Raw genomic sequence first — 22,453 nt, 5'->3', positions numbered from 1 at the left:
TTCCCCTGGCATCAAAGCAGTGGGCTCCAAGCCCAAGGTAGGCGCCAAACTCACCCGATAGGCAAAGTCAGAACTGAAAAGTTGGTTCCACTATCCTCTCTGGATCCAGCTGGCGAGTGTCTGCTCCTAGACTCCACGGTCGCCACCAAGGAAGTCTGAGCTGTTGGAACAGGCCTGGAACATGTGTCAGCACCAACGATTCTATGATCATCAGCACTGAACACTCTGGCTCCGAAACCTTAAGTTGGGTCGGAGGAGGAACGGAAGAAGCAGGAAGGGTTTTGGACAGTTTCAAAGCCCGAGGATCGGCCCCGACAAAAGTTTGGCCAGCATCTGTGTCTGCAGAAGCCTCTGCACCATGCCATCCACACCCATGTCCAAAAGCCTTGAGGCTACAGATGATGCCACTGATTGGAGGATGGGCAACTTGTGGGTAGGAGATACCGGCTCCAATACCAGGAACCGGCTCCTACCAACAACAACCATCGGTTCCAAAACTTCTGGAGCTGAGGCAGATGGTTTATGTCACTTCAGATGTCGATAAACCTTTCTTTGGCTCCGACCTAGAAGACGTTTTTAAAGATTTTGATGTCTTGTCTTGGGTATTGTCTTTGTCCAGTAATTCTTGAAAGGAAGATTTTACTAGACCTCTAGCAAGTAGCTTACTCTTCCTTTCATGCAACACTCTACTGCTAAAAGAATGGCATATGGAACAGCCCTCTTTGCAGGTGAATCTCACCTAAGCAATAAACCCATTCTGAGTATCCATCAGTTATGGACATCTTTTGTACACACTTAGGGCATTTCTTAAATCCAGACTTTGATTTCTCTTGCTGAGACATGCTACAAAGAAGAAAAGTACAGTTTTGTACCTACCATAAATGTAGATGTTAGAGTGTATACCCTGCTGCAGTCATCACACTTGGGTTATCCTGTCTTCAGGCGGTCCCGCAGTCGGCCTGAATTCCAAAGTCTTGGTCCGGCGTCTGTTGCTGTTGCTTCTTCCCTGACGTCAGTGCGCCAGGGGTAAACAAGAGGCATCCGACGCCATTTTCTTCAGTTTTTCTTGCCCCAGATGTCAGGTGCCCCCAAAAGGTGGTCAGTAGCTAGTACCAATAATAAAAGTTTAGCACAAGTAAAACATCCCTCCAGCTATAAGCAAATACACCACAAAGGTTGTATCAGTATTTCAGGTATTGAAAGGTTTTAGTTAGGTCAGAGGGGATGGAGGGAGGGTAACCTGGACTGCAACAGGGTATACACTCGAACATCTACATTTATGGTAGGTACAAAACTGTACTATGTTCATCGTGTTACCCTGCTGCAGTCATCACACTTGGGTAGAATCCCAAAGCTAAGGAATGGAGGGTGAAGTCAAACAGGGTTTGAGGAGGCTAGAAGGCCGTGCAAAACTGCAGTGGCGTAGCCAGCTCTAGTCTTAGAGTAAAGTGGTAAGTGATAGTGTTTGGTGAAGGTGTGTACTGAACACCAAGTTGCAGCTTCCAGAATATCCTTGGTTGGCACCCCCCTGAGGAAGGCTGTAGATGTAGCTGCTGCCCTGGTAGAGTGGGGCCTTATGCTAGCAGGAACTGGTTTTCCATGGTGGCTGTAGCAAAAATGTATGCAATGTCCTATCCATTTGGAAATTGTCTGTTTTGAGATAGCCTTTCCTTGTGATGCTGTAGCATAGGATACAAAAAGCTGGTCAGATTTTCTGAAAACCTTAGTTTTATCCAAGTAGTAACGTAGCTGTCTGTGAATGTCCAAGGAATGCAGGAGTCTTTCTCCTTTGTTCTGTGGATTTGGAAAGAAGGTGGGTAAAATGGATGGTTTGATTTAGAGCCACGCTGGATACCACCTTAGGCATAAAGGAGGGGTTAGTTCGTAGAGAAACTCTGTCTTGATGAAAAATGAGGAAAGGCTCTACTGCCATTAGTGCCTGAAGCTCTGAGACTCTTCTGGCTGAAGTAATTGCTAGCAGCAGGGCAGTCTTCCATGATATAAACTTTAAGTCAGCTGAGAAAGCTGGTTCAAAAGTAGGTAGCGTAAGTTTTTCCAGAACAAAATTGAGGTCCCAAGTTGGTGTTGGTGCTCTCCTGGGAGGCCAAATGTTTTTGGCCCCTCTGAGAAACTGCCTTAGAAGTGGATGTGAAAATAAGGGAGGATCCGTGTTGTAGTGAGCTGAAATAGCTGAGGCGTGGATTTTAATAGATGAAAAAGAAAGCCCTTTGAGTAACATCTCAGATAAATATTGTAGAATCTGAGGTATGTCCAGCTGAGGGGTACTTTGGCCTTTAGCTTGGTTCCAGGTGCAAAACCTTTTCCATTTGTCTGAGTAGGCTTTCCTGGTGCTGGGTCTCCTGGCCTCCAGAATAACATCCATAACAGCTTGTGAAAGAGGAGCTGGCTGGTTGCTTAGGTGATTTGCCATGCAGCTAAGTTTAAGGTTTTGAGCTGGCTGTGTAGAATGTGACTGTCTTGCTGTGTGAGCAGATGAGTAATTTGTGGCAAAATCCATGGTGGGCCCTGGGCCATATTCCTTAATAGTGGGTACCAGTGCTGGCGTGGCCAGTCTGGGGCAATGAGTATCATTTGGGGTATCTCCATCCTGACTTTCAGCAGCACCTTTGTGAGAAGGGGCAATGGAGGCAAGGCATATACTGTGAGCATTTTCCAACTGAATGAGAGTGCATCCACTTTCCAAGCTTGATGGTGAAATGTCCTTGTGCAAAATCTTGTTAGCTGATAGTTTTGGGGGCTGGAAAACAGGTCTATGTCTGGGTGCCCCCATTTTTGAGTTATCATTGCAAATACTTGTGGATCCAGTTTCCACTCATGGGGATCCATGATGTTTCTGCTTAGGTCATCTGCCAATGTGTTCTTTTCTCCTGGCAGGAATTGAGCTTGTAATTGAACTTGGTAAGCCAGTGCTGTGTTCCACAAAGTCATTGCTTGCCTGCATAGAGGGTAGGAGTGTGTACCCCCTTGTTTGTTTATGTACCACATTACTGTGGTGTTGTCTGTCCTTATGGTAAGCTGTCCTGAATGTAAGAGGTCCTTGAAGGCTGTCAGGGCATTCTGGACAGCTAGCATTTCTTTTTGATTGATGTGCAGATTCCTTTGATCTGCAGTCCATATGCCTTGAACGCACCGTCCTGCCATGTGTGCCCCCCAGGCATAGTCCGATGCATCTGTTGTCATAGTCTGCCTGGCTGGGGGTAAGGTGAAAGGCTGACCCTTGTTGAGGTGACATGCCTGTGACCATAGAAACTCCTGTTGAAGGCAGGCAATGAGAGGTATCATTGTTTCCAAGCTGTGGCTGTGTTGAGTCCATACGCTTTTTAGGTACCATTGTAATTTCCTCATGTGCAGTTTTGCAAATGGTATTAGTAGTATGCAAGATGCCATGAAGCCCAAGGCCTGCAGAATTTTTCTTGCAGGGAGTTGGGTCTTTGTTGCCACTGTTTTGAAGTATTGAGTTAGTTGTAGTTGTTTGTCTGGCGTCAGATAAGCCATCTGGGCCGTTGTATTCAAGCTGGCACCCAGGAATGTCATATTTTGTGAGGGCACTAGTTTTGATTTCTTTTCGTTTACTGTGTACCCTAGGCAACTTAGAAGGTGTTTTACAAAAGCCAGATGTTATAAGAGAATGTCCTTGCTTTCTGCTTGGATGAGGCAGTCATCCAGGTATGGGTATATTTGAATTCCTCTTTGTCTGCAGTATGCAATTACTGGTGCCAGGCATTTTGTGAAGACCCTAGGTGCAGTAGATAAGCCAAAGGGCAGTGCAGAGAATTGGTAATGGGTTGAACCTGCAATGAAACGGAGGTATCTTCTGCAATTTTGTCTGATAGGGACATGTAGGTATGCCTCCTTGAGGTCCAACGTTACTAGCCAAGCTTTCTTGCCCAACATGGGAAGAAGCTGCTGTAGTGTTAGCATCTTGAATTTGGGTACTTGCAAGAAGGTGTTTAGAATTGAAAGGTCCAGAATGGGTCTCCAAGCATTGTCCTTTCTGGGAACTAGAAAGAGCCTTGAGTAAAATCCTTGGCCTTGCTCCTGCGTAGGTACCAGTTGAATGGCTCTCATGTCCATGAGAGCTGTAATTTGTTTTTGTGCCTCTGCCCATTGATTTTGTGGCAGGTTTGGCATTCCTTTTATCCTTGGCAAGGTGTGGAAATGGAATCTGTATCCTTGTGAGATAATGACTAGGACCCATTTGTCCTTTGTGACGATGCGCCAGTTGTCTGCAAAAAGTGCTAATTTTCCTCCCAAGGGAGCTGCCAAGAGAGTTTTGCTTGGCAGTTTGAGATTTAAGTCATTGTGTTTGCCTTCTAATAGTTTGGGACCTGTCTTCTCCTCCCTTCTGTGTTGCAGTGCCCCATTGGCGAGGTTTGTAAGGGATTTGCGCTTGTCCTCTGCCCCTTGGGCGCCTGTATTTACCCCTCTGTGGTCTGTCAGAAGATGGAAAGGACCAATTTTTTGTTGGCCAATTTCTGCTGAAGCGTGGGGGCTGTACCTGCAAGAAATCTTTGACCGTCTGCATAGATTTTGCCTTATCCTCCATTTTCTTTAAAACCTCTTCTGCTTTAACCCCAAATAAGACATCCTGCTGTAAGGGTGCATCTAGTAACTTTGCTTTAACATGGTCAGGCAGAGCTTGTTCCTTTAACCAAGCATGCCTATGTATAACAGACCCAGTAACAGCTGCTCTGCAGGAAGCTTCCAAGGAATCAAATCCACATTGTAAAGTACATTTGTCCACCTGTTCAGCTGCATGCAACAGATCCTGCATTTCCTTGAATTCAGACTGTTGAGGGTGCATGCTCATCTTTTGTTTTATTTGAGACATTAGGAATTGCTGGTATTTAAGCATGTGAAATTGACAATTTAGTGCTCTCATAGCTAGAGTAGCCGAGGTGTAAACCTTCTTCCCCCACCTATCTAGTGCTCCGGAGTCCCTTTCAGAGGGTACAGGATTTTTTGCCATAGAACTCTTAGCCCCTTTGGGACCCTGGGAGATTGTCTCTGGATCAGCAACAGGGCTTTTGTAAAGGAATTTGTGTGAGTCAGGCACTCTATAGTATCTATCTGGTTTGGCTGGAGCAGGAGGCAGAGAATCTGGATTTAGACTAGATTCTAAGTAAACATCATCCACAATGTCTAAAACTGGGGGGATAGCAAGTGGTCTGTGCTGGGGGAGTAAAAGAAACTCTTGGAACCTTTTCTTAGAGTCGGAGTAGTCCTGACCTTCCCAGTGGAAATGTTCCCTCATGTTATGTAAGGTTTCCCCAAAGGAATAGTCTTCAGGGGGAGAAGCAGAGGGAATGGAATCTTCAGCATCAGAATCTTCATAAGGGGGAAAGGAGTAATCCTGTTCCTCAGAAGAGCCTGAGGAAATAGATACTTGATCAGAGGAGGCATAATCCTCCTCTTGTTTAGGCCTTTTGTCGGGGGGGGGGGGGTTGGGAACCCCTGATTAAAGAAAACAAATCTTCAGCCATTTTAAGCATCTGTTTCTTAGGCATGGGGCCTTGAACTGGAGACTGAAGTGCAGTCTTTTTTGGTTTTAGAGGAGTCTTAAGCTTAGCGTAAGAGTTTATGGTGAGAGTAGTCGGTCTGAAGACACCTTCAGAAACCGAAGGTGTTTTTACAGCACCGGCTTCTCCTTCTACAATGCCGTCGGTAGGGCCTAAAGAAAATGGCTGCGTCGGCCTAGAACTCTCTGCTAGAGAATCCAAAACGGTCTGGGGATCCAATTCTGCGGTAGCCAGGGGCTGCATAGGCGCCTCACTGAAAACCGGAGAACCGGCGACCGGCCCAGCCGAGGCCTCGGAGTCTGGCTTGGATCTAGGCTGCCTGTCTTTATCTTTGCGTTTTTTATGCACGCCGGTAGTCGGATGCTCCAATGGCATAGTGTAACTAAATTTCCTACCGAAGTAGTGTCGTGCGAAATCAAAGCGTCGCTTTATAGTTCGCTTATTGAACCTAGCACAAAACTGACAACCAGTGACGTTGTGGTCTGGGCCTAGGCAAGGTATACAAAAAGAATGAAAGTCCTTATGAGGTATTTGCTTCCCACAAGAAATGCAACTGTTAACTTTTTCTGACATCGGACTGAGGCAAGAAAAGGTTCCCCAATGGGGTACTTAGCTTTGAAGACTTCGGACTGAAACTCGATTAGAAAATCTCAGGTGTTGGCTGACCGGCAGTTGCGAACTGCTTCTGCTTCGGGCACCGCGCGGCAAGAAAGACTGAAGAAAATGGCGTCAGATGCCTCTTGTATACCCCTGGCGCACTGACGTCAGGGAAGAAGCGACAGCAACCCACACCAGACCAAGACTTTGGAATTCAGGCCTACTGCGGGACCTCCTGATGACAGGCTAACCCAAGTGTGATGACTGCAGCAGGGTAACACGATGAACATCAATCCACACAGCAAAAAACTATATGTATTTTAGTCAGAACACTACCAATATATATATATATATATATATATATATATATAGATGCCCTAAAAAAATACGGGCTTTAACAATAACCTATAACTAAGCACACAGACAGACACACACACAGACAGACAGACACAGAGACACACACACACAGACAGACAGACAGACACAGAGACACACACACACACAGACAGACACACACAGACAGACACACACAGACAGACACACACAGACAGACACACACACACAGACACACACAGACACACACACAAAGGGAAAGTTATAAAGCCTTCTAATTTAAACAAGCAATATGAACCCTTTTAAAGCATAACTCAGCCCCAAGAATAAAATGGGCTCAAAGGAAGAAATTAGCTAAGTTTAGGCCATCAAGAAAATACAGCAAATAACTATGAAATATAAATATATATATATATATATATATATATATATATATATATATATATATATATATATATATATATATATATATATATATGTGTGTGTGTGTGTGCGTGTGTGTGAATATATATATATATATATATATCTACAGTTAAAACACAATAAATAGGGAAGGGAGTTTTTAACTAGGCCTAATAAAACGGCCACACAACAAAGAAAAGTTCCTATAAACTAAGGAGTGCACAATCACTGTGGATAATTCTCCTATATCAACTAACTAATCTAAAGTACTACTAGCTAAATTTGAAAGAAAAATATTTTACAATAACTATAACAGCAAGAAAAATACTTAAATTTCACTGGCCAGAGCTGGTGAAACGCACGATCTGTTGCAGTGGTAAACGAGATCTGAGAGAAGCACTAGTGCATCATGGGATAGGGAGTAGGCCACGAGCTGGTTGAAGACCTCGAGATTTTGCATTTGGCCGAGTCAGAGCCGAGGATCGACTCCGAAACCCATCAGTAAGAATAAAGGCAAGATAGAACAACTTCACATCAGAGGTTAAAACATGGTAATGAAACAAATGTATAGCCCTTTGCAATTAAACAATTTCCAATATCTCACATTGTCACAAACCAAAACTGAGACTTTTTTAAACACCTTAAGACATAGATACACATACAATAGGAAAAACAGATTAACATCCTTTTCATAAACATATATTATACATTACATATCTCTTTTTTTTCTTTGTAACAACGGTCATTTAGTCCAACATTACATAAATTGCTCAATTCCTTCCTTCACTTAAATATCACTCCTCCTCCCGAATATTACTTTGCATTTATGGTTCACAGACATTCAGTTTATATATGATTTGCTCCTTGCCTTTTCTGAAGATTCCACTTTCTGCTCCTTTATCTCTTTTACAAATACAGTTAAATTTAGATTTTGACTTCCGTTTTCAAGAAATTGTTTTCTGGTAGCCAACAGAATTAACTTAATAAGGACTCACTGTGTCTAGACAATCCAGATAAATTCCTTCAACTCTTCATTAATTATTGTCCACATATGCCTGCGCTGTATATAAAACTAAACAAACTGAAAACATTTTCACTGCTTGTATCTTACTAATCATAACCATAAACGAGATTCCAGTTTCTCAGTTTGTATAGCTGCCTTTACAGAAGCCATTTTTAATCCATACTCTCAAACACTTTATATTATCATGTCCCCATATGTGTATTGCTGAACCAATTTGTGGCTATAGCCTTTGCTTTATCTTTATTAATTTTACATTCCAAAAAAGATCAGAAATTTGTCTGAAAATATTCCACAATGTGGAGATGTCCTAAGTCTAAAGCCTTACGAGAGTAAAAATGCTTCTAATAAACTTTACAATGGGCTTTCAACAAAAATATGTTAACATAATATTTTCTAAAGAGTATTCCTCATCATGTAATCAGTTTTATTATATCAGAGTTACAAAACAAAATAAAATAATAGCTCAGTCTCAAGAGGAGATAGCTTAAGGTTTGTCAACTCTTAAAAGTGGCTGATGATTCTAGAGTGTACAGCCTCAAAACAGCTGAGAGTATATTGAATACAATACTTACGCCAAGAAATCAGGAGGCGCTATAAATCATTACTTATTATTACTGTCAACTGTTTGCCAGTACTGGGTATCAAAATTAATACCCATGAAGCAATGTAAAGACAAGGAAATTACACACAGTCTAAATGTACTATTCGTACTGGTGAGTGATTATTCTAACAGTACTGGGTAAATCGGGATTAAAGTTTTAACTGTCCTGGAAATCTGTCTAGGGTGTCATCATAAAGTGATATACCAGCACTCCTAGTATGTTACTAACTTGACAGTTGACTGCATATGAAAACATAATTCAAAAACAGGTAACTTAACAGTGAAAATATTGGGTATTGTTTTTATTTACCTGGAAAAGAAGGTTTAGAAACTCATGTGCAAGAACACTTGTCACACTCCAGATCTGATAGTCTTCTAGTGTCAGATGTCCTAACTGAAAAAAAAAAATCCAAGTCATAAAACCAAATATACATTGTTTTTCCTAATTAATTTAATAAAAAAAGAAGTTATGTACTCACTATAACATTCCATGTGTTGTCCATCTTTGCCTTCATTCTTACCAGGATGGACTCGGACTTGACTCAGCCTTATATACAAGCCCGAGGTCCTCCACTAGCTCGTGGCTAAACCATATCCCAGCATGCAATAGGAAATCTCCCCAGATCATGTTTGCAGTTATAATAAAGGGGATACAAAATAAAGGCAGTTTAACACCTTAGAGAACCATAAAGAAGGTCAGAGAATAAAGATATCCAATTGCACCAACTCAGTCTTCTAGAAGGAAGAATGAAGGCGAAGATGGACAACACATATGGAATGTTATGGTGAATACATAACTTCTTTACATGTTGTTGACCTATCTCACCCTCATTCTTACTAGGATGGGACAGCGTCCCTAGCACCATCTTTCTTGCTGGCTCAAGGAAGAATATTTTTCAGAATCATGGAATCTAAAGAGGCCTTGTTCCTGGAGGCCAAATCGACTTTGTAATGAGTGATAAAGGCATGTGGCCTTGCCCACGTTGCCACAGCACAAATGGTATCAAATGGTAATCTAGCCAAAAACACAAGAGGGTGCAATGGCTCTTGTAGAATGGGCTTTAACTTTATGGGGAAGATCTCTGTTTTGAGATTTATAAACAAAGGTTATACAATCTGAAAGCCATTTTGAAAGTGCCACTTTGAAAACTGGGGAACCTTTCTTCAAATCAGAATATGATATAAATAGTTGGTCAGATTTTCTGAGGTCCTTAGTCCTGTGTAAGCAAAAACGTAATTGTCTGTACATCCAGTTGGTGTAACATGTATTCTGCCTAATTTTCGTAATTTGGCTAAAAGACTGGCAAGTTCTATGGATTGGTTCAAATTTGATTCTGAACATACTCTTGGCAAAAAGGAAGGCTTTGTTCATAAGGAGACCCTGTCTCTATGGAACAGCAAATAGGGGGGCTTTATTGACAAGGCTTGCAACAATGACACTCTTCTAGAAGAAACAATTGCTATCAAGAGAACAGTTTTCCATGTCAAGAATTTGAGTTCACAAGATAATGTTGGCGCGAACAGGGGAAAAATTAAAAGAGATAAGATAAAAATTTAAATTCCATGGTGCTGGAGGGTCTTTTGATAGGTGGTCGTAATAATAAGGTACCTTTAAGAAAGGCTTTGCATAGTCTGTGAGACATAATATTGAGGCCTGATTCACCTAAATGGAAACTGGATATCGCTGCTAGCTGAACCCTAATGGTAGCTGCGGCTGCGCCTTCATTGAAAAGTTTTGCCGTGCATTCTACTATGGAATTGACTGGGGCAGAAAACGGGTGAATATGATTATGAGAAGCCCATAATGAAAATCTTTTTCATTTGTTTCTATAGATCTTTCTCGGTGAAGCCTTGAAGATATTAGGATGTGTTTAAGTGATGGAGACGTTAGGAAACTTGGTTATGGTTGGAATCGGAGCAGACAAGCTGTCAATTTGAGAGTTTGAAGGGAAGGATGCAGCATTCCTGATGCATGAGTCAGAAGGTCTGGAACTGGGTCCAGAATCCAAGGCTCCTCCCGAAGATGAGGCCACAGGAAGGGGCATCAGATTTGACGAGGCCAATATGGGGCGATCAGTATCAAGTCCTCTCCCAAGCGATTGGCTTTCTGCAGAACTTTGGGTATTAAAGGGAAGGGAGGAAAGGTGTAAAGGAGACCCAAGGGCCAATCATGAACAAGTGCAACCCTTGGTGACTATCCCAGAGGGGGGGATAAGGGCAAAGTAACTGCTGCATTTGGCATTCATGGATGTCGCAAAAAGGTCGCAGCAAAGCTGGCCCCATTTGCAGAAAATCTTTTCCACTACCTCCTGTTTTAGGGACCACTCGTGAAACATCAGAATTGCTCTGCTGAAGTCACTCTATCACGTTAGATTTCCCCGAAATATGCGCTGCTATCAGAAAGAGTTGGGAGGAGGTCGCCCATACTCTCAGGGCCTCTTGACAAAAGGTGGTAAGATCTGTTTCCTTCTTGTTTGTTTATATACCATACAACTGACATGTCGTCTGTCTGTACTGCAACAGTTCCCAGCAGAAGAGAGTCCTGGAATGCTTGCAACACCAGTAGCACCAGTCTCACCTCTAGGACACTGATGTGCAAATGGGCCTAGTGATCCTGCCAAGTGCCTTGGACTGCATTTCCCATATAATGCCCACCCTATCTGAGAGGTATCCATGGTCACTGTGGCTAATGGTTGGGGAAGTACAAATGGTCGACCTAGTGTCACATGAGTGGAGTAAAACCACCAATGAAGGTCTTTTTTGCAAGATTTAGTTATCATAATTTTGTGGGACATAGGCAGTTCCTGCATCGATCACTGAGTGGACAGTCGCCACTAGAGAATCCTCATGTGCAGGCATGCTAATGGGATCAAAGTTATTGCTGCTGCCATGGTCCCCAAGACTTTTAGGACTGTTGGTTGTGTTTTTTCTTTGTAAGAAGATTTAAAACCTGACGTTGTAGAACTTGTATTCTTTATGGAGGAAGTCTGGCCATCATCCTTGTTGTGTCCAATTCTGCTCCTATAAAAACGACACGCTGAGAAGGCAGCAAGGCAGATTTCTCGTATTTTATTGCAATTCCCAGGTGAGAGCAGAGCTGCATGGTGGTGTTTTTCGCTTTTAATAGTATATACTCAGTGGTGGCGGTTAGCAGCCAGTCGTCTAAATATGAAAACACTCGGAATCCTAGGCACCTCAAGTGAGGCAGTAGTCACAGCCGCGACTACTGCCATACATTTGGTAAATACTCTGGGGGCTGTTGTGAGGCCAAAGTTCAGAGCTCAAAATTGGTAGTGATTGGCTCCTAGATGAAAGCCCAGGCGTCTTCCTGGATTGCCTATCCATTTTTATATGGTATTACACATCCTGGAGGTCTGTTGAGCAAGCCAATCATCTTGTCCCAGAAAAGGGAGCATTGACTGCAGTGTTACCATCCGGAACTTGAACTTTCTTACAGATTTGCTTAGGTTGCCGAGATCTAGAATTGGTCTCCAGTCCCCTGTTTTCTTTGGAACTAAAAAGAATCTTGAGTAAGTTCCGTATCCTATTTGGTCTGCGGGAATTGTCTGGATGACTCTTTTGTCTAGCAATTTTTGAATTTCTAACGTTGCCTGATCCCTTTGACTGGATGGAACATCTGGGATGTTTTTCATGTTTGGGACGGGGAAGGAAAAGAGTATGGAGTAACCTCTGGATATGATGCTTTGTACCCACTTGTCTTTTGTTATTCGTAGCCAGGCTTCTGAGTACTAAGATAATCAACCCCCGACTGCCTCCAGAGATGGACAGGCGGGCCTCCACTCAAAAGCACTGAAAAGGATTACCATAGAAAGATTCTCTGTCACACTGATTCTGCAGACCCCCTCTGGCACGTGGTCAGCGTCTTCCATTACTACTTCCCCCTCTGCCCCTGGGAAAGATTCACCACGTGTATCCTGGAAAGCTCCCTGGGATTTTCGAAACCACATTTGTCCACTTCCTTTCTGAACTTTGAGATATGGTCCGATAGGCAGGGAAAAACTGACTCCTATAGCAGAGTGTCTCATCCCTTCTTATTCACACCTCGCTAGTGTGTCCTTGACTTTGGGTCCGAACAAAGACAAGCCATCAAATGGGACGTTCACAAAAGAAGTTTTAAAGGGTTCCGCGAAGTCACACAAGCACATCCATGAATGTCTCCTTAGGGTAATTCCTGAACCTGCTGCTCTACTCGCTCCATCCACAGCATAAGAAATCAGTCTCATGGAGGACTGAATTCAAGGTTGAGAGCTGAGAGGAAACTTTCTCTGACACCCTTTCAATTGCTGAACCTTGGAGAGTATCTCCTAACTCTTCCAGGAAATCTCTCTGTAATCTAAAGTGGGTCAGATAATTCAGCGATCTAAGAGCAAAAGTCGTTGAAGAAAAAATGCGCTTTCCATATCTGTCCACTCTTTGCTCGATGGAGGAAAGGAAGAAGATGTCTCTGAAAGCTCCTTCTTGGTGGCTACCGCCACCACCATAGCATCTACTGAGACTCCCTTGGTTAAAATGTTTTTGTCTGAGGGGGAGGTGAATAACTTATTTGGCCTCCGGAGACCACTTCCACTGAATCTGGAGACTCACGTGTTTCAAGAAACTAAATCCAGAAGTTCGTCAAAAGGCGGAGACACCCAAGTGGAGCAAGGATGAGATCCTAAAGCCTTCAGGTACACGGACTCCTCTGCTGAAGGGTTGGTGGACTTCCAGCCACCTCACTGTTTAAGTCTTTCCAAGATGTCTCCAAAGCAGACATCATCAGGAGGCGAACGTGGGGACTCTTCGGCTTCATCGAGGTCTGTATCCGAAGTGACAGATTCCTCTGGGGAGTCTAAATGCTTCCTCTTACATAGACTCTTCTGAGGGACTGCTTCAGAGGCGTACTCTGGAGAGGTTTCAGAAGAGTGAGAGGCACCCTGTGAGGCATCCAGGGGCCTAGGATCTCCACATCCCTGTGGATGCAAGGGTATAGAGGCAGACACTAGTGCCTTTGGGGGAAGAACGTCCACAGATGACCATAGAACTGCCTATGGAGACAGCACTCTCCTCATCACCTCAAAAGCCTCCCGCCTCTGATCTAAGGAAATCCCTGGATCCGAAGAACCCGAGAGAATCCCCAGAATCAAGGAGGATGGCTCCGAGGCTGAGGTAGAAGCTGAACTCACCCGAGCCGATGCCCCAAGAGGCAAGTTCAAATTCAACAACCGTCGGATCTGACTCACCTCCTCGGACCTGACTGGAGAGCATCGGCTGCTAGACTCCTCAAGCTCAGATGGAGCAGAGAACGTCGGAGCAATAATCGGATCAGATGATCCCATAATAGGTCTCAGTTCCTAGGGTTCCATCAAAATCAGCTCCAGACATTTCGGCTCCGAGGTCGGATGGGAGGAGGAATCGAAGTAGAAGGGGAGGATGTGGTCTGATCCGAAGCCCTCGGGGTTGGATCTGATAACAGCTTGGCCAGCGCCGGTGTCCTTATAAGCCTTTGTACCACTAGATCCATGTCAACGTTGGATAGGCTCCTGGAAGACTGAGTGGTGGGGACTGGAGTATAGGAGATCTAAGAGAAGGGGAGAATGGCTCCAATACAGGGGACTGGCTCTGCAACTCGAACTCCATCGGCACTGAGACTGATGGTGTCAGTGTCAGAGCAGTAGATTTCTTGGATCCAACAGCCTTAGGATCCAGTGTGGAATTTTTTGTAAGCTTTTTGGAAGGCTCTGATGGAGCACTGGAGAGGAAGATCTCTTCCCAGATTTGTCAGATCTAAAAGAAGACGACTTGTCAGACTTTGATGAACTCAGACCTTCTTGTATTGCTTCTGAAAAGGAGGTTTTTAATGGACCTCTTAGTATTAATTTGTTTTTCCTCTCCAAAGGAGCCCTATGACTGAAGGAATGACAAACTGAAGAAGACTCCTGGAGGTGGACAGCTCTTAGGCAATATACACAAATAGTGTGTCTAACAGTTAGGGACATTTTCTGTCCACATTTCTCACATTTTTTGAAACCAGAGGGTTTTAAATCTTTAGAGGACATTTTGAACAAAGAATAGAACTCGAAAAAAAAAAGGCCAGAACAGTTTTTTTTTTTTTTTTTTTTTTTTTTTAACAATAACAGCAGCAGCAATAACAGCAACAGTAGTTCAGCAATCAACTACAATTGCAAAAGAGAGGAAAAAAGGGAGGGCACAGCCCTCTAACTTAAACGGGCTATGCCTGGAAGAGTGAAAGAAGGGGGAAGCCCTCTAACTTAAATGGGACAAGGGTAAAGCAGTTCTCTAACTTAAGCAAACTAACAATTTTAGAGAAAAAAAGGGAAGAAGAACCCTCTAACCAAAATGGGTTAGTAAAGGTGTTAGATAAAAGCCGGGATAGGGAAAATAAGGCCTAATGAAAAATGACAGCAAACAGCAGAAAAAATCAGCAGAACAAAATGGAAATAATAAACTAGCACCAAACTAGTTATGTAAAGCAATAATAATTAAGAATAGTTAGGAATAAGCAATTATCAATTATAGCAATAATAATAAAGGAGTATACTTAGCCAAAGCCAGTAGAAAGCACCTGATCTTGTTTAGTGGCAAACGAGATCTTGGGAGTTTTCCTAGTGCATGCTGGGATATGGTTTAGCCATGAGCTAGTGGAAGACCTCGAACTTGTATACAAGACAGAGTCGGATCCAAGGATCGGATCCGAACTCATCCTGGTAAGAATGAGGGTGAGATAGGACAAAAACACATCAGACATTACACTTTCATACTGAACCGCTCATTATTGTCAATTCTTATTTTGTCCATTTCTTGTAAATATTAATAATCTCCTTTAGGAAACATGAGTGACTGCTCAGTCCCCCTGAAGTGCAACAGAATGCCTTCAAATGGTCAGCAGAGGTTAAAGGAGAAGTTAACACCATATCTCCAATATAAAAGCATCATCATGGCTAGTACTGTGTGGTATAGAGACACAAGTATAATTACTGAATTTGCATACTTTTTCTATGTTTTCTACCATGTAATTTAGTACAGTGTGTTAAATGATATCACTGGATTCCAAAGCTACACTTGCTTGCCTGTTTCTAACTTATCTCCCCACAACAGCAGAATGTTCTTTGGACTGTGCAGTCTGTCTACTTCCTCTCACGTTAGACTTCAGCAGTGGCTAATTTTCATGTCAGAGGCATAATGCACAATTAGACTCTATCCCAATGGATTAGCATATTCATTACATCTACAGATAAAAAGAATTATACAGAAGCATAGCTAGCTCAATCAGTGCCCTGTGTCAGTACTATGAACCAGCGCCCTACACCCATAGCAGTTCAAGTGAAGGGGGAGCACTTCACGGTAATTAACGATTAGCTTATTACAGTTAGATCCACACACACCCCCATCCCACCCCAGCTCTACCACTGAAGATCAAAAAAAAAATTCTTCTTTTAAGCCCTAACAAACTGCTTACTAGAAATGTAACAAGCAGTCTACAGTTTATATCCTGCCTGCATAGAGAGCTACAGCACTCAGGTTTTAGTTACAAAAGTAAAACAGAGAGAAATAGTCTTTTTTTTTTTTTTTTTTTTACTTTTGCAACTAAAACCTGAGCGCAGTGCAGGCAGTTTATAAATTGTAGACTGTTGGTACAGTTTACACAGAAGGAGTGCTATGGTGCTCAGGTTTGACAGCAAATGCAATACCAGCTTTTAAAAGCTGGTATTGTATTAAAAAGATATCCAGATCGGCTGAACATGCATCCCCCCAAATACTTTGTACCCGAGGCATTTGCACCTTTCGCTCCACCCAAGCTTCATTACTGGAATTTACATTAATGCAAGCCACTGCTAAATACACACAAGTTAGCATTAGCAGCACCATTTTACCTATTAAGCTCAAAGTCACAAACAGCAGCTTCAAATTGACCTTTAAGGTGCAGGGTCCATCTAATTACCAAATGTCAATGGGAAAAAAAGAGAAAAAAAGAAAACAGTGACTCCAAGAACAAGGCAGTCATTAAAGCCCTCTGTTTTAATCATGTAGCAACATACACAAATCCAGGCCCTACACAGAGCAACTGAGTTGCTGGATTCCTCCTTTCCCAATAAAAGTTACTTCATAGTATGCTGTTTCTTCTCAAATGTGAACATACTGGTTGCCATTAATATGCTATTACTCTCACTTAATGTACCACATTTATCTGACACTAATTTTTCAAGAAACATCCAACATTAATGCAAGTTTTATTTTTGGAAAACTTTTCAGATTTTTTCACACATTTCAGTGCCCTTGAAAGCATTCAAAAAAGAAGGTTATCCTGCCTAGATAGTATACTCCTCAACTATATTTAGCTTCTAATCTGGTAGAATAATAGCAATAAACATTTAACAACTTAAAGGCCACTAAGATTAGCAACATAGAGTAGAGGTAAAAAAAGCCATTTCCAGACAACCCAGGTTTGCGTGTCTGAGTTGCTGGCAGGAAGGGAGGGATGACATGCCTGTTAAATGGGTGGAGCAGTGCTCATCTCAGCACTTCCTGTGGGGAAGCATGGCTCACACAGGGGAGTTGCTTTTGAAGGGTATTATGACATGAGTTTAGGAGAGGGGAGAGAGACAGAAAGAAGGGTAGATCATAAAAAAAAAAAAAAAAATCCCTCCCCTTCACAAAAGCAGCTGCTGGCAAGACCCCCACAACACCACTGTGGCACCATACCAGAATCAAAAGTTAGTGTAGGAGGATTTGGCACACGAAGCTATGGCCAGGAAGCGTTAGGGTAAAGACCAGAAGGTGTAAATCAATGAAGGGGATGGGGAAAAATAATGGCCACTAAACAAATGACTGAACTCTCTCATCTCTTCTACCTTTGCTTACTCATTTTGGGATTACTAAAGTCTAAATATCTTGCATAATTTCACTTTCAAGAATTTTAAAGAGGATTGTTATCCCATGACAATGAAGGAAATGTCACAGGTTCACTGCAAAAAATAAGAACATGACAAGGAAAGGTGAATACATTCAATAAACTAAGGCAAAACTCTTTGTAGTGAATATAACTAGTGAGCATTCACACATATCTACACAAAATTTAAGTCTATTTTCTTATAAGACTCCCCTCCCAAAGCATAATAAAATATTCATAATGCTTTATGTTTAATACCATAAGAATGCACAGTTGCATAAGTAAACTTTCCATAACAGTAGATACTCTAATATATCACTATTGTGGTAGCCTAAGCTGTATGGGTTGTATATCCTGACAAGGCTATGACCACTGGACTAGATTTCAAAGCTTCAGGACAACTTCCACGCACTCTAACTGCTGTGGAGCTCGAGGAGAGCAGCAGAACAGTGGCAGTTAGGACACCAAAGGTTTCAGAGCTTTCTTGTCTTGAGAAGTGAGACCTTGAAAGGTAAATGCTAGGAAAGAAACAAACATATAAATGTATGAAATGTATGTAAATATATTCGGAGTATATATATATCCACACCCTTGCAATGCATCTAAAACAGAACAATGGGGGTGGAGGTTGCAGACAGTTACTGCAACAGTGATCTACTAGAACATCTACTGGTAAGGTAAGTTTACTTACACAGTTGTACTATGCTCAACATTAGATCACTGCTGTAGTACCCTAAACTCTATGGCAGATTACCAAAGTTTACAGATTATGTAGGGAGGAGGAAGGACTATAACTATCCAGGCGTCACAGGATTATGGTTGCAGCAAAATGTGTTCAGGAGCTAGAAAAGGAATCTAGTTTGCAATGCTTTGTAAAAATATATACAAAGGATAAAGCTCTGCATCTATAATACTTCTAGAGTCTATCCCTTTCCAAAAAAAAAAAACACATAAGAAGCCAAACCTCTGGCAGAATCATCCCTGACCATGCCTGGAAGTGACTTGTTACAGTGACAATAGAATAGCAGAAAAAATAGCATGAGACAACCAACTGGAAATTGTCTGCTTTGACACTGGTTGTCCTTTTTTCTTACCTCTGTAAGAGGCTAATAGCAGATCGGCCTTCCTGAAGGATTTTATTCTGCCCACGGCATATATGAGTTGTCAGTGGAAATTCAAAGAAGAATGCATGGAGATAGATTGATTAACTCAAGGTAAACTCTGAAACCACTCAAGGCATAAAAGGAGTATTTGTTCTCAAAGAAACCTTGTTCTAGTGGAAAACAAGTTATGGTGACTCACCACAGGAACTTGTAAACACAGACAACTTTTCTTCTTGCAGAAATCAGAGCAATGAGTAATAAAATTTGACAAATTCAGAACTTCAAATCAGCCTGATAAGCTGGTTTAAATGGAACAAGTATTTTAATTTTTCAAGTACAAAGTTAAAATCCCAAAGAAGAGCCACCTGCTGTCCAGCAGGACAGATATGCAAAACCCCTTTCAAAAAATTGCTCGACTTGAGGACAGGTAAAAAGGGAGGAGGATCCAAGGACTGACGAGTAGTAATGGTTGAAAGAAGATTCTTAATAGAAGAATAAGAAAGGCCAGATGGTCATGGTAACTCACACAAATATTCTAGAACCAAAGGCATCCAGGCCTTAGAATGGGACCTAGTTCTTAATATGGTACCGACTACTAAATCTTTTCTATGACTTCCTAAGTAGCAATTTTTTTAGTCACCTTTAGCATCTGCTACATGCCCTCAGATAAAAGATGCCTAAAAGTTATCAAAACTATATAATACAGGCAGGTAAATGAAGTGTTTTCAGGTTGAAGAGTATCAAACAATCCCTGCCTGTGTGAATAAATCCAGTCCTTATGGAAGTCTGTGGTAACTGTCCTTGGCCATTTTTAAAGAAGGGAGAACCAATTTCGCCTGGTTCAGCAAGGAGCCACCAACCACTATCGTTGAAGAGTCCTTCTTGATTTGTAGAACTATGGAGATCAGTGGAAAGGGTGGAAAAGTGCAGAAGAATATTCCCAACCATGGAAATAGGAAAACATTAGTCTTCCTGGCCTGTTTGCAAGAATCCTGGAGCAGAATTTATTTAGCTGTCTGTTTTGAAAAGAGGCAAACAGATCTATTTGAGGTGTTCTCCACAGCTGGTTCAATTCCTAGAAAACCCTCAGCTAAAGTTTCTACTTGTCATGATCTCGCCTGGTCCTGCTCAGCTTTTGTGATAAAATATTTTGCTCTAATGGAATGCAAGAAGCCTGAAGAATCGAAATGAATGGAGTTGCTACCATCCAGATAATCAGTAGGTCTGCAAGGGGGGGGGGGGTGGAGTGGGGTGGCTAAGATATGGTAGCCTCTTGCTTATTTATATACCACATCATTATGGTGTAGGTAGAGGTCCTGGAAACCAGTGATGATTAAAACATTTTAGACTATAGATTACTGCCAACATCTCTGACATTTATTTGTTAATTGTCTGTCCTGTGTGTTCCACAGAATTTGCACCTTCACCCCTCCAAGCAAAGTCTGAGGCACCAGCTGTGACAGACTGAAAAGGAGGAGAAAGGGAGAGGAGTACACCTGGATTGAGAGACAACTACCCCCTAGCAACTCCCTTCTCACAAATCCCAGCACTATGATCTGAAAAGATAAAGAGTGTTGAACCTGATATCAGACTGACCTGATGTACCACTGAATTTTTCTTGTGTAAAGACTGGCCAAGGAAATCATGATAATCATTGAAGCCAAGAAACCCATAATCCTGAGAAATTCCTTGACAGATGTCAGAGACTAGTTGGAAAAGATCTGGACATTTTCTTTATATGGTTCTACTTTGTCCAGAAGAAGAAAACCCTTCCTATGGAAGCACCCTGAAAACAATCCAGAAAAATATTTTGTGGGAAAGAATGAAAGATGATTTTTGTAAGTCTGTGTCTTGACACAAGTCAGAGAATCTTCAAACTGAAAAAGGACTACACAACATTATTTTCCAAATATTGAAACATGTGAATGGTTTGTAGTCTATAAACATTTTGTAAGTACCCCTAGTGCAATACATAGACAAAAAGGGAGGACAGACAACCTGATAATGTAAACCAGATACAAAAGAACTTAAAACATCTGAATTCTTTGCAAACTGGTATGTGATGAGCATTTTTTAAATCAAAAATTACCATGAAACACAGGGAGGTGAGAGTAGTAACATTGTTTAGAGGGAAGAAATTTTGAACTTTGGGCCTTTGACATAAAGACTGAGAAAGATGGGGTCTAGAACTGGTGTCCATGTTGCCTCTTTCTTTGTCACCACAAAGATACTTGAATAAAAAACACAGTCTATCTGATCTGTGATCACTAGTTATATAAAGCCCCAAGACAACATGTTCTCCAAAACTAGAGGTACAAGGAAGTCAGGTTTACAGAATAAGGCGGTATCCACTGAAAAAGAAGAAGGAAATCCCACTGCCACCTGTACCCCTGTTGGATGATTCTCAGAATCAATTTATCTGAGGTAATCTGGTGCCACTGGAGATGATGAAGGCCTAGGCTGAGCGATATACTTACTGGAGAGATGGATTTTAGGAATTACCAGAGTGGGGGATGGTCATGAAGCGTCTATATTACAAGATTGAATGCTTAGATGATTTGAACACCTAAACATCAAACTTGTAATATTGAACCCAGAAACGTCGACTGGCACAGGAAAACATGTCGGTCGGCCACGGGGGAAAAAAAAAACAAAAAAACTTTACACCCAAACTAAGTGGGGGGCTTCACCCCCCACCCCCCTAACTAGATATACCAACTCTGAGATCGCTCTACAGTAGACAAAGTGGCAAAATCCATCAAATGGCCAAGGGAAATCTTTCCAAGTATTAAATCGTCCGTTCGCTGTTTTTTTGCTTTCGCTATTACAAGTTCGATGTTTAGGTGTTCGATCACCTAAGCATTCAATCTTGTAATATAGACCCGTCTTGGATGGGAAAATAGTCATTGTAATGTTTTGTACTGTCTTTGGTTTTGGGAGTCTCACCCTTTTTAACACCTTTATTAAATTACTACTTAAGACACAGGCACACATACATTAATAAAAAACATAAAAGCCATTTTCAAAATTTGCACATTCATGCATTATACATTACAATGTATTTATTTTTTAACAATTACTCACTCCAACAGTACCTAAACTGCTAATTTCTAATTCTAGTCTTCCATTAGACCTCACTCCTCCTCCTGAACTTTATTCTACATACATCTTCCACAAATTCCATTTACTTCCATGCAATTTGCTCCTCCTCCTTTTTAAAGATCCCACCTCTAGTTTTTTTCTCTCCTTTACAATATTCAATACTTAAGTTACAGATGGTTTAGATTTTGATTTCCATTTTCTAGTAATTGCTTTTTTGACAGCCAATAGCATTAAACTTAATAATGCCTTATTATATACAAGAAATTCAGATCTTGTGTCCCAGCTTAAAATAATAATTTCCTCAGTTACAGAAATTTACTCCTCTAACATTTCTGACACAGTACTCTGCTGAATTTTTTTTTTGAAAAATACATTGTTCATTTATTTTATACAATCTATAAGCATTCAAAACAGTGCTGTTCCTCAAGGAAAAGACACATATCAGATAAAAAATTTAAAGTGGTAACACTAACAGTAAAATACATAGGAAAAGAAACAAAACAAATCCAAAGAAAACCTACTACAACAAACAAAGTTAGCTTATCTATCTAATTATATACAATATTTATCATAAAAAGAATTTATGTTCTTATCATAATGTTCCATGTGTGTTGTCCATCACGACCTTTATTCTCACTGAAGGGTCAGATCTGATGAGTTGGATCCATCTTGGCCTTTCCAATAGCTCGAAGTCTTCAGCAAAGCTTGTGGCCCTCTTCCCTACCCACAATGTAGTTTCCCAATTTCCCAAGCTCTTGTTTGCTCATTCAAAATAGTAAATTATTCTATTTAATAATATGGAGATTACCATGATAATATCAGAACCTCTGAGGTTATGGAGAT

At 41.6% G+C, this 22,453-nt stretch overlaps 1 protein-coding gene across 2 annotated transcripts in view; it reads right to left on the bottom strand.

Moving 5' to 3' along the window:
- USP32 (ubiquitin specific peptidase 32) overlaps window positions 1-22,453 on the bottom strand; it is a 3,310,274-nt gene that overhangs the window by 2,287,903 nt on the left and 999,918 nt on the right. For both annotated transcript variants that reach the window (XM_044054559.1, XM_044054560.1), the window contains exon 10: window positions 8,808-8,891. In XM_044054559.1, coding sequence (XP_043910494.1) covers window positions 8,808-8,891 — 84 coding nt within the window. The remainder of the gene's footprint in view (window positions 1-8,807; window positions 8,892-22,453) is intronic.

The sequence above is a fragment of the Protopterus annectens genome, chromosome 13.part0 (assembly GCF_019279795.1).
Source record: "Protopterus annectens isolate FY-2018-M chromosome 13.part0, PAN1.0, whole genome shotgun sequence".
Taxonomy (NCBI): domain Eukaryota; kingdom Metazoa; phylum Chordata; order Ceratodontiformes; family Protopteridae; genus Protopterus; species Protopterus annectens.
The sequence above is the reverse complement of the archived record's forward strand: the minus strand, read 5'-3'. Positions and strand labels throughout refer to the sequence as shown.